The sequence below is a fragment of the Chenopodium album genome, chromosome 11 (genome assembly GCF_948465745.1).
Source record: "Chenopodium album chromosome 11, dcCheAlbu1.1, whole genome shotgun sequence".
NCBI lineage: Eukaryota > Viridiplantae > Streptophyta > Magnoliopsida > Caryophyllales > Amaranthaceae > Chenopodium > Chenopodium album.
Genome location: NC_137844.1, coordinates 7,564,636 through 7,577,486, shown reverse-complemented (window position 1 = coordinate 7,577,486; position 12,851 = coordinate 7,564,636). Strand labels below are relative to the sequence as shown.

Below are 12,851 nucleotides of genomic sequence, written 5' to 3'. Positions count from 1 at the left end.
CACATCTGTTTTTTTATAACATAGAGTTACTATTTTCTCTCAAGATTGAGAGAAAAATATACTCCATCTGTTTTTTTATAAGAATGAGAAAAACATTCATCATTATGTGAATGATCATAAACAAAACTAGAGTAATTTTCTCTCAAGACTGAACCCTATAGTAGATCTAAGGTACGAATGTAAATGATCATATACTAACATCATAATGAACATTTATCAACATAAAATGAACATTTACCGAAAAGTCATTTTCAACATAAACTAATTTAAATCTCAGTAAATCTATGAAAACTCAACTAATTTAGAAAATTAGGACAATTATACTCTATACTTAATTTTCATGGAGAACAATTTCATAATTCCTTATGATTTTTACATATGTAATACAAAATTTGTAAATTCTTTGATAATATTAACTGAAATTTTGAAAAATAGCACAAAATATAGTAGATTTTAATCATTTTTGCATAAAAATAACTGTAATCATAGAAGAGTATGTTTCAGAACATATAATCGCAAATTAAAATTGAAAAGATAGGGTTTATACACAAAATCGTATTTTTTTACATAACAAAATTGTATTAATAATGAACAAAATACTTACTCTTTCATGGAATGTTGTTGCAATTGAAGAATTTCTTCGCGAATGTCAGACATTTAAAGTGTTTTGAAGTAATTTGGAGTAATTTTAGAGTGGTATTATTCGAATCGGATTTTTTGGTTTTGATGAGAGTAGAGTTGTTCATGGGCGGGACGACCCGCTAAGCCCGCCCAACCCGGCCCGCAAAAAGGGCGGGCTTGGACAACCTTTTTGAAAAAATTGGATATTTGGGCGGGTTAGGTCTGGCCCGTTAATATAAATGAATGGGTATGGACAAGAAAATATGTATCGCGGGCTAGTCCGCCCGACCCGTTTATTAATAATAATAATAATAATTTTATTTAGTTAGTAATTACGACGGACTTTGTGTATTTTGATACAGAGAGACTATATTGAACTATAAGCTTTTATTAGTTACAATTATTTATTTTAATTTTATATTTTATCATTAACACTTATTAAATAAGTTTTTTCTTTCATATATTTATAAAATATATCATAATTTCAACATTTTTGTTAATTTCTATTATCATTTGTGAACAAAAAATTTTAAGACAACTCTATCAAAATAATTTTAGCAAAGGTAAATAATAAAAAGATTAATTAGCATTATAAAAATAAAACAAAAATTTAAGGCCTGTTAAATAAGCGGGCATGGACAAAGTATCAAGCCCGTATAAAAGGGTTCGAGTTTGCTATATAAAGTCCGTTGGACAAAAAATAAGCATAAGTCTGGCCCGCTACCCGCCCAAGCCCGCAAATGATCAAATCTAGATGAGAGAGAGAGTCTAGAGAAAGTGATGAATAAGAATTTTGTGGAAAGAGAAAATGATTTGAAATAGATTTTTTTTTTTTTGTATGTATATATATGTAGGGTAAGGCCGTAGGGGTGATTAATTGAAGTTATCATGGTTAATGGGTAATTACTGTGCGATTAGTGGGAGTGGGTTGTAATTTATCTTCTAGTGGGGTTGGGGGGGGGGGGTTTAAGGGCTATATGGTTATTTTATTTTTATTTTATTATTTTTGAAACAAGGGTATATGGTTATTTAGTTGAGGGGGTGTAGGCAATTTTGCCTAAAGGGGTGTAGGCATTAATAAGAATTACAAAAATAAAACACCTAAAAAGTGTCAAAAAAATTTCATAAATCACCCAACGGCTAAAAAAAATTGACAACTAAACTCCCTTTAAATTACCCTAAATCACCTTCAAAACATTTCAAAATGACAAAAACAACCTTGATTAACCACGTGTCAGTTTTTCATCAGGTTGGGTTCAAGCTAAACAGAGCTCAAAAACCCTAATTTCTAACTTTGTTGCCCAGTTTCTTTCTCCTCTGTTCTGTTCTGTTCTTTTCTTTGAAGAGGGGGCCTCCTGCATAAACCGTTTTTTAGGGTTTTAGGATATCCAGTTTTAGGGTTTTTCGAAGGAGAGAGAAAGTGAGCAGCTGCAGCATCAACAACAAAAAATGGTGGCCGACAAAGGGAAGAAATTGAAGGCTACTGACAAGAATGATGAGGAGAATGCTGAACAGATCGACAGCGAACTTGTACTTTCCATCGAAAAGCTTCAGGAAATTCAAGATGATCTTGAAAAGGTTCGATTTTTTTGTCCCTAATTTGGTTTTTTTTTTAGGGTTTATGAGGGACTTTTGATGTGGGTTTTCTGTATTTGATTTAATTATGTCATTTTTGTTTAAAGTTTTGATTTTGTTCTGGTTTTTGCTCAAAATTTTGATGGGGTTTTGTTTTCTGCTGATGGGTAGGCAGGATTAGCTGATTTTTGTGTGCATGTGGATTGTTTTGAAGTTTAATTGGCTTGATTTATGTGGAATTTGTGTGCAAATTAACCACTTATTGTATGTATAATCGTTTTGTTTGCTTAAAGAGGACAATTTGTTTGATGATGATTATGTGGGATTGCATTAGTGATGTTAGATAAAATTGGTTCTCTCTTTTTGTGTCCTGTGGTGGAAGTTCATCGAATTTATATATAGATGTGAAATGATTCGTAACAGGATTGGAATTTTGACTCATTTGTGTAAGAGTATTAGTGAATCAACTGAGTGGGATTGATTAATTAGTTAGTTAATTTAAATGGGGTTGGATTGAGGGACTAGATGAATTGGATGACAATGAATTAATATCGGAATTATTATCTATTATTTCATGGAAGCATGCATTCATTTATTTTATGTTCATGATTAATATCAAAGTTATTGGGAATACTATGATATTCCAAAGATTTATAAATGTGTCAAGTGGGAGGGATCAATGTATTTATACTTTTGTATCCTTTGTAATTATAGATTTGCGCCTTTTAATGCTCTTTTAATTTATAGGAAAATGTTCTGTTTCGATGTCTTAGATCATTGTTTCGGTGTGTAACGGTGAAAGAATCCCATTTTAGTCTAGACCACTGACTAGTGACTAGTTAGGTATCAGGCTACACACTACCTTACTAAGCACCCACCAATTGTCCAATTGAGGATCTATATTCTGAAATGGTGCTTTGTAGCTGGTAAATTTAAAACTTTTGGCTGTGATCTCGGAGCAGCAACGAATACTGTGGTCTTTTCACAGATATGTACTCCATTAATATGGTCTCAAAACAAGAACCTATTTCCTTGCATACTTTCCTCAGAATCTCAGGTAGTAAGATTTGATTAAGTGCTGCATAGTTAGTTTGCAGAGTATGCTACTAAATTAATGTTACTAGCGCGTGAGTAGAGAAATCTAATTGGTTGAATATACATTTATCAACTCACAATAACAATTTGGTTGTATGTGAACATTAAGCATCACGTGGCCAACGCCAGCAACAGTTAAAATAAATTTTGTCGTTTTTGATGTTATTGATTGATATGAGTGGTGCAATGGAGACCTTATAAAGAAATTTTCTTGTGTTTATTTTTCCAGATCAATGAGAAAGCTAGTGATGAAGTATTAGAAGTGGAGAAGAGGTACAATGAGGTTCGAAAGCCAGTTTATGACAAGAGAAATGAAATCATAAAGTCCATTCCAGACTTTTGGTTGACTGCTGTAAGTACTCTACTTTCTTGAGTCTTCTTTAGACCTCTAATTTATTTTTTATATAATTTTCAGACTTTTGCCTTGAAAAACCCTGTCTGATCATTACTTTATGATTTATATCTAATTCTAACTTATTCTATATGCTGGTGCAGTTTCTTAGTCATCCTGCTCTAAGCGAGCTAGTGACTGAAGAAGATCACAAGGTACCTATTATCGTATAACTTTCTGGAAATTTTAACATGTTTGGATACTTCAAAGGAAAATAAAAAGTTGAGAATCATTGAGCTATATCTCTTAAGGATGTCAGTTTCTTTTTAGAAATTTTGTAGAGTTGAGCTCATTTCAATTCACTTCATTCTGCTGATAGGTTTTCAAGCATCTAACTTCTATTGATGTAGAAGATTCTAAAGATGTGAAATCAGGATACTCCATTACCTTTGTAAGTACTTGTCAATCATGTATTAAATGTGGCATTGATTGCATAATGTCTGACTTGCAGATTTTATTCATAAATCTCATCTCATTATGTAAAACAACTAATCATCTGTAATATTTTCTGTGTTGCGTCCAGAATTTCAGCCCCAATCCTTATTTTGAAGATACTAAGCTTACCAAAACATTCACATTTCTTGATGAAGGGACTACTAAAGTGACTGCAACTTCCATTAAGTGGAAAGAAGGCATGGTATTGTCTTTTTTCCGTTTTTCTTCTAAAGGCGCTTCACTGCATAGTATGCTCTGACTTGGTAATTAACTTTGCTGTGAAAAATATGTGCAGGGAATCCCAAATGGTGTAGACAATGACAAGAAAGGGAACAAGAGAGCCCATATTGAGGAAAGGTAGATTTTCGTTATTGACCTTCAGCTATACTCTTAAACTAGCCTTTTAGTTGTATTCTGCCTGTTTTTTCTGTTGAGCAGGACACTTGTGGCTTTACTACTCCAGCTTTCTGGTTTTCTTAGATTGTTACTGGTTGAGCCATTAAGAGTGGTAGGCGTGGTTTGGGGGATTAATCTCTTAAGTGATGTCTATGTGTCTAAGCATCTGTGTGACTGTGTGGATGGTCTTTAGTGCAATGATAGAGTCTTGACTTGGTTAATGGAAAAATCCCATTGATGAAACATTTACGATCAAGATGGTGGATTGAGGTCAAGGAGGATTTTTTTTGCTTTGAGAAGTGGTCTACCCGAGTCGCTCAAGCAGTCTGCTTGGCTTGGCTCAATAAGCTGATCTTTTTATGGTTTGAGCCCCATTCTTCATGAGGCAGAATAGATTTTCTATACCCCTATTTGAACTTGATCATGTTTTGATTGATGGGTCTAGTTTGATGCTTCCTTGGCTATTTAGTTGGGAGGGATTCACACTCCTTTTGGTGCTTTATAATAACTGTTTAGTCTTGGGTGTATCAGTGTATGATCACTAAATTGGCCTTGATGAAACTATGTTTTTAAAAGCTCACTTTGATTTTTTTCATACCTTTGCAGCTTCTTTAGCTGGTTCAGTGAAACTCAGCAAACTGATGATGACATCCATGACGAGGTAACGGGGTTATTTTGGTGGCCTTTTTTATCAGTTTGTTCAGAATAATTGAAATATATCAGTAGCTCCTCTTTTAAAACTGGCAACTTATGATAGTTAGATGGTACATATGCAGGTCGCTGAAATCATCAAGGAGGACCTATGGCCTAACCCTCTCACGTACTTCAACAATGTAATATTTTAACCTGCATTATGTTTTAGTTTTGTTATTTTTAGGCCAAATTTGATGATGTTTGTACATATCATGACTTAAAATGTGCGTTTTGATTTATACTATAGGAGGCCGATGAAGAAGATTTTGAGGCTGAAGATGATGACGAAGAGGTAAATTTATGACATTTAATTTTATTCATCTTCTTCATTGAATTCTTGTTCAGCTGTAGAAATATAGCTTATGATGGTTGCATGAGGGTGATAAGGCGTACAATATTCAGTGTATAAAATGGCGTGCCTAGCCGCTGAGACTCTGGGCAATTAGGGGAGAGCACCTTTTTTGCTTTAGGCGAGGCGCATGAGGTGCACCTGAGGCCCACATAGACAGATTTTTTAACTTGTTTTATATTGTATGCCTCATGTCAAAGAGGCGCACCCAAAGCGCGCCTATCTTACTCCTAAACCCAAATTGTTCACCTTCCATATCGTGCTTGACCCAGCCAAAGATATCTTCTTTATTATCATTCATTGAGAGGGTGTTCGGTTCACAGAATTTAGGTATGAAGTATGGGTTTAGAATGGTTTAAACTCATACCATAAATTGTGTTGTGATTTTAAGAGTTTCAAACCCATACTTTAATTTTGTTTTATGATTTTAAGAGTTTCAACCCATACTTCTTTAGAAACCTGGGGGGGGGGGGTGTTTGGCTCATACCAGTACATTTAGGTATCAAATCAAATCAAATAAAAGAAAAAAAAAAAAAAAACTCTATTCCGTAATCAAACCAAACATAGTGTGGTTTTGTCATTTATTATTACAGAATTTACATGCCATGAGTTGTTAATTATGTTACTTTTGGCTTTGCATTCTATGTTTAGTTACATCATTTAGAAGCCAGAAATTTTGGTGATGAATCAGGGGATTAATATTTTGTTGACAAATTAGAGTCACCAATGTACATGTTTGGTGACTATTCAGTATTCACTATCAATAGGAAAGGGATAAGAGAGAAGACAAATAAATACCTTGAATTCCTTAATTCTTTCTTAATGATTAATTTACCAAGAAATAAGAATCCCCTTAATAACAAGTCGACAACTCCGGAACTCCCTGATTATACTGTCAACCCTATAATGTTTGTGCTCTATTCACCGTAACCATCTTCCACCTTCCTCTCAAGAAATAATTTACCCTAAATTCCTAAATTGTCTCACTGATTATTTTACCCTAAATCCCTAAATTGTTTCTCACTGATTGATTTACCTCAAATTAGTTTCTCACTGATTTATTTACCAAGACATAAGAATCCCCTTAGTACAAGTCAACATCTCCATGATTACTGTCAACCTTATCATTTATGTACTCCTATTCACCTTAACCATCTTTCACCTTCCTCTCACACTAATCACTTAAACATAACGTCTACTTCGTAAGTTCTAACCCAGTCCTAAACTGAAAAGGGTTGAATTTGTACTATTGTCGAGTGTGTACTCTGGTTTCAGATATAGAATCCTTGACCACAGTGATCGAATTCTATCTCAAAGGCCTAATATTGGAATCACACCTACAAAGCTTTTGTCTCACTTATACAGGGCTGCCTCCCCCACACCCCTCTCTCTCTGTGTGTGTATATACTGCGATGGATAGACATTAATATGCTAAGTGTTCTTGGCTTTAGAGGAGGAAGGGTAAAGAATTACACAGCAGGGTACAATCAATAATATAATGCATACTGTGAAAATCTAGACAATGTTGTGAAATTGACTTTTTTCTTAAATGTGATAGGGTAAAGAAGGCTCTGACGACGACGATGATGAGCAAGGTGATGACGAGGATGAAGAATAATAAATGTAGCTGGTGGTGGATGGGCCTTCGATTTGAAGATGCTATTGCAGATTTTGCTTTCCTTTGCTTTTCGGATTACTATAGCTTTTTTTGTAAAGTGGGTTATTAGTTGGGATGATAATGATGAATTAATAGGTTGGGAAATGACAAATTGTGGCTTTTATTTCAGTGTTAGCTCTGCTTAATTTAAATAGGTATCCGCCTTCTACAGTAACATATCGGGGTTACTAGTCTTGTCTATTATCTCGATATATATATATGCAAGCTTCTGATGCTGATATATTTGTGTTTAGTGTGCTCTTTTTTTTGGTTGTAATTTTCTTAGATGCCTTTGTAACTGTGCTAGCAGGACTGCACTGTATGTCTCTGCATACAGGATATTCAGCATACTTCATGAATGAAAAAGGATATAATGACGATGAGTGCAAGAATGATGTGTTCTTTTTGGTGTGGCGATTATTGGGGCACAGGTCTAGCCGTGTAGGTGATATTGTGAGATTAAAGCTTGTGATGTTATTTTTTCAGTGCTCTATAGCAATCTATTCTACTCTCCAAGTAACACGGTAACCACGAAATCAATGTTCATTGGTGAGATATTTGAGTGTACTAATATGAACTAGGCTGACGGCAAATTGTAACGTAAATTTGAGTATTGAACACATATGCTTCACTTGAGGTAAACAAACAATTTCACCCACAAGTTTGGACCAAAAAAAAAGTGCTGTAGAATTTGCCATGAAACAGACTCCATTGCCGTCAAGAAGATGGGTGAATGGAAGGCCTTCAAAGATGAGAAGGAAGAATGCCTTGAAAAGTTTACCTGTTGTATAAGTTGCTCATTTGGGCCTATTTGCTGCTCATTCAAACCAGATGAATAGTATGATTTTTTTCCTTGGGTATAATTAGCTCTTTGTGTACCCGGAATTAACTAAGAATTTTAAGCCGGAATTCTTCTTGACGATCCGATCCCAAGTGACCAATGTCCAAAGGTGGCAAGCATCATACTCAATTGATAGGGCAAATAGGCAATAGAGACAATAACTAAGAATTTGTATTTTTACATTTTCCATGTGTTAAAATCATATAATGTTTACCTCGTAAAATGATGCACTAAACTTGCTTCTAATACGTAAGCACAATTTGATGCCTTTCTCTTCCAACCTAACATTTCCCCTGGAGAAAGTATAATTGCATGCACAATGCAACTAAAATGCCCTTCAATCCTTCATCTTATATTTGTGCTACCTTATCAAATTACTCCCTCCGTTACATATTACTCGTAACAAAGGAATATTTTATGTCTCGCAAATAATACCCCTTTGTTGCAAGTAATTTGTAACGGAGGAAGTATTATTTTCAGCATTCTACGTCTTAGTTTAAGGCTTGAGCAGTATATGACTATCTCTTCTGCACCATACTCAGGCGATCATCGGTTCCTTGATTTCACCTTGCTCTCTAACATCACCATTGCAAATGTATGCCACAGTTGCACCTCTTTTGAAATGAGAATAAACGTAAACTGAAGCTTGGCATTCTTTACTAAGCAAGTGTTAAAGGTGAATAAACCATATGTGTGCTGCTACCTTATTAAAGCAAAAGTCAAGATCCTTTGCAAAACCCCAAGCTTGAGAATCCTAGATTATCTTGAGGCTTGAGCTATATATTTATGACCCAAGCATTTTAATCCGGTCATCCATTGGTCATACTCTAAAGATAATGAGATTGTAATACGAAAAAACAATAAAGTAATTGAGTATAAATAGAAGATATGGTATTGTAAATAGGATTTGCATAAGGTAAATTTGTCAGATTGTCCTTGGTGGAAATACTAAAATACCCTAATGTCAATCTTTGACTAAATCTCAAGACAACCCACCTAAATCATCCCTATAAAACATGTTACATTGTCAATTCTTACAAACACTCAACAATAACCTAATTTTTGAGGTCTTGAATCATAATAAATTTAATCCTTTGTTTACCTCATACTTCATATTAACTCGAGCGTTCGATTGTTAAATAGGTTTTTTCTTAACATTATAAGGCTCACTCGATCATACATGACATATACTTGACATATTCTCGATTAAGTTAATTCCCTTGCTACTTTCCTTCATAAATTTTTTAGCAAAATAAACATTCATTCATTAATTTAGTTTTTTGCTGCAAGTTGAACAACCATTTATAGGTTGCCTAGTAATGATTTTTCCCGCAAGTATATCCAGATGTTCCACCAAGACTATTAATAATTAATAAAATAATTGAAAAAATTAATAATAATAATAACATTCAATTTAAAGAGAGAAGTCCACTTTCTAGGGTCTCAATCTGGAATGAAGCGTAATTTCCCCAAAAAGAGAAACACAAGATCTTCATCTTTTAAAGTCTTACTAGTGATAGTGCTTAAAGGATTTTCATTTCTAAATTATACTTAACTTTGACAACTTTTCTTCTTGTTCACTACTTTTTGGTCTTAACCAACTCATTTCTTTTGCTCTTTTTTTAATTTTTAATTTTTATTTTATATTATCTTCTTTCTTAGTCTAATCTTAATTGGGATGCTAATCAAAAAGAGATTTCCACAAATTATCATTGTTTTTGTAGTATTCTTACCTAACTCTATCTAGTGTTATTTTCTTTCATGCCCTACTATCATAAGATTTATCACTTGATTTTTGTTTCTTTGTTAGTGCTTTAATCTCTAGTTATCCCATGGTTGCAATAATGTGCCTAGATATAAACCCCTTTTGCCTTAAATAGAAGTTATTTTAAGCAATTTGAGGTTAATTGAAAGGATTGCTTTGATTGGAGTATGGTTAATCAACCAATCATACTCTTAAAGATAGACTAGGTCGTTTAAAATTCAACCTGAGTTAAACATGAATGATTCGAAATAGTATGCTGAGACTCGGATTGATATGTAAAGTGATACTTGAACTACACTCAAAAATATAATGAACTAGGTTGATCTTGTGCCGTGGATGGTTATTTTCAGTAACTATTCTTAACAATGAGTCATTTAATTTTCAATCATCGAAAAAACAATGAGTTGTTTAATAATGATATTGTTAACTTAGTGACATAAAAAATACGGATTACAAAATATTATGTTCTTACATATAAAGTGGTCAATTTTTCTCTTCAACCGTCTTTATGCATGCCAATTGTAGAGGTTAAGTACTTGGATAGAAACACTTGTTTGAGATCATATGTTCGCTTACTTGGAGCATAGACAAGAGACTTATTTACAAAATTATGTTGGAGCACATCAATACCTTCAATAGTATTCCCATAATTTATCACAATCTACCAGATGCAACACAAAGGTGTAAACCAACATTTTTGGAAATATCCACCACCAAATATGACCTAAATGTCCCGCTTTTAGCCTGATTTCGGACCCGCTTGGTCATATGATCAACTTAATTTTATGCCCAACACATATTGTATGTTACGAGTGGTATAACCAAGTATGTTTAGTTGACAAGTAAAGATGGTGGAAAACTCACCCTGATATATGTTTAGGAGGAGGAGTTATCTTATCTTTCTCTTTTACTCTCAAACATTGACATGAGTAATACATTATTACTTTCGCTATTTTTACAAAAGAAAAAAAAAATAAATAAATAAATAAAAAGTGGCATGCATGTTGTTTAAGTTGTTTCATTATGGTTTTATAATATTGACTTTTATTAATTTTGTTAATTATATAGGTAGTTGTATATTGACAAACGGTGTTAATTAAAGTGTTGCACTTTTTTTTAGAAACGGAACGGGAAAGTATTAGTGTTGGGAGCAGTTAGGATATACATGTATCCTATCCTACATTGTTTAAGAGATCTACATGGAGCACTTTGATTGGAAAACAATTGGTGTTGTTAGGATAAGATACTCTGACGTGGTCTCTAATCTTCATGGTGCAATTTTGATTCTGAAGGCTAAGTTTTATTGGAAAGAAAAGGCAACGAAAATGACTTATGTGACATTTGCCACTATTACTATTTACGCGTATGGCCACTTCTTTTGAATCACCATGCATTCCATCAAAGTTGTTTTCTATTCTGTCTATTATACACCCAAATATTCAACTGGTTCTGAGTGATTGAGTGTATTAACAAAAAATTTTATATGTGGCAAAGGTTACTTATTTGATTAGGGGTTACTAGTAGAGACTATTTATTTTGGAGTTACTTATTAAGAGGTTACTCGTTTGGTCAAGGGTTACTCGTTTGGTCAAGGGTTACTCGTTTGGTCAGGGGTAAATTATAGGGGTTACTTAATCGATCGGGGTTACCCTCACACATAAAACGTGCTAACCGACTGACTAAGTAACCCCTGAATAAGTAATCCCTACAAGTAGCCCCTGAGTAAGTAACCACTACAAGTAATCCCTAAAAAGTAACCCTGAATAAGAAACTCATACAAATAATCCATATCACATGGTGTCACGATGTGGCCAGACACACAGAAAAGTTACTAGTGTATTAATATTTAGCTACCCAAAACCCCTAAACGAACACATGTCTTTTCAAAATGAACATATGAAGAGCAAATAAAGCTCAATTCAAGTTGAAACTAGTCGAGAATAAAATAATTTTCAATTATAAATTTATACTCCCTCCGTTTTTTTATTTGCATCACTTTGGATTGCACACGATTTTAGGAGAGTAATATAATATTGTGAGTGGGCGAATAAATTATTATAGTAAAAGTAAGATGGTGACCATGAAAGAGAAAGTATGTGAGAGGGGAGTATTAGATTAAAAGTGTCAGAAATTAGATTATAGTGGAGACCATGAAAGAGAGAGAAATGATAAAATAAGTTGAGTAGGGTTTAAAGTAAGAGAGAGAAATGATAAAATATAGTATAAAGTTACCAAATATAGAAGTGGTGCATTTAAAAAAAAAACACTCCAAAAAAGAAAGTGACGTAAATAAAATAAAATAAAAACGGAGGAAGTAATTAAACAATATCTTGTACTAGTATATTTAATTCAAATTCAATTTTATAAATATAAATAGTAGTGCAATTCCAATTAAGGACATGCTTGGATTGGGGGAGATGTATTACTAGGGTAATAAAAGTGAAACTCAGCAAAATGAATGTGAAAATAGGGAAGAAAGAGATAGTGATGGTCTGATTGTTAGGAAAATTATGTAGTGATGGTATACTATGAGGTGAAGAAAGAGGAATCAATACCCTCATTTTGGTGGTAATAGTTACACTAGAGGGAGGGTGAGTAACTATTACCCTCACTATGAGAGTAATAATTCCTCCATTTACAACTACCTCTATTCATTTATAAACACCATGTCTCTTATAACTAACACCTCTAATTACTTTTGTTTTGTCATGTTTGACTTATATTATCCCCTTAATATATTACCCCCAATCTAAGCATCCATAAGTGCGATTCATTTGTCAGGGAAAGGGATTAAAATCTATATTAATGTACTCTTAAGTTGTAATTGATAATATCGTGAATCGACAATCTTATAGTCACCAAAAACAAGCTCAATAAAAAGATATTTAACGCGTACTATGCTACATACCCCAATTATGGCCTATGTAAAGACCTTCATTTTATAGTTTCATGTATGAATGATCACTTTGTTAGGGTAAACACGCATACCTTTTACATTGATTATCCACCATTCCACCAACTAACCAACTTCGA

General features: G+C 33.6%; 1 protein-coding gene across 2 annotated transcripts; it reads left to right on the top strand.

Moving 5' to 3' along the window:
- The first annotated feature begins 1,937 nt into the window (after window positions 1-1,937).
- Window positions 1,938-7,451, top strand: LOC145567298 (NAP1-related protein 1-like). 2 transcript variants are annotated; one of them, XM_081626559.1, is made up of 10 exons: window positions 1,938-2,199; window positions 3,521-3,643; window positions 3,787-3,837; window positions 4,002-4,073; window positions 4,206-4,319; window positions 4,413-4,474; window positions 5,120-5,174; window positions 5,275-5,346; window positions 5,454-5,498; window positions 7,114-7,451. In XM_081626559.1, exons 1-10 carry the CDS (start codon window positions 2,071-2,073, stop codon window positions 7,171-7,173), a joined length of 783 nt encoding a protein of 260 aa, XP_081482685.1. In that variant the 5' UTR covers window positions 1,938-2,070; the 3' UTR covers window positions 7,174-7,451. The 2 variants fall into 2 exon arrangements, with proteins under 2 accessions (XP_081482685.1, XP_081482686.1); XM_081626560.1 differs by having other exon boundaries at window positions 1,939-2,199; window positions 5,290-5,346.
- Window positions 7,452-12,851: the final 5,400 nt, after the last annotated feature.

What these genes read in the sequence shown, in the direction of transcription:
- LOC145567298 (XM_081626559.1), top strand. Translation starts at nt 2,071, where the DNA reads ATGGTGGCCGACAAAGGGAAGAAATTGAAGGCTACTGACAAGAATGAT. An exon ending in CAGGATACTCCATTACCTTT is followed by an intron (nt 4,074 to 4,205) that starts GTAAGTACTTGT and finishes TGTTGCGTCCAG; the next exon opens with AATTTCAGCCCCAATCCTTA. An exon ending in AGAGCCCATATTGAGGAAAG is followed by an intron (nt 4,475 to 5,119) that starts GTAGATTTTCGT and finishes ATACCTTTGCAG; the next exon opens with CTTCTTTAGCTGGTTCAGTG.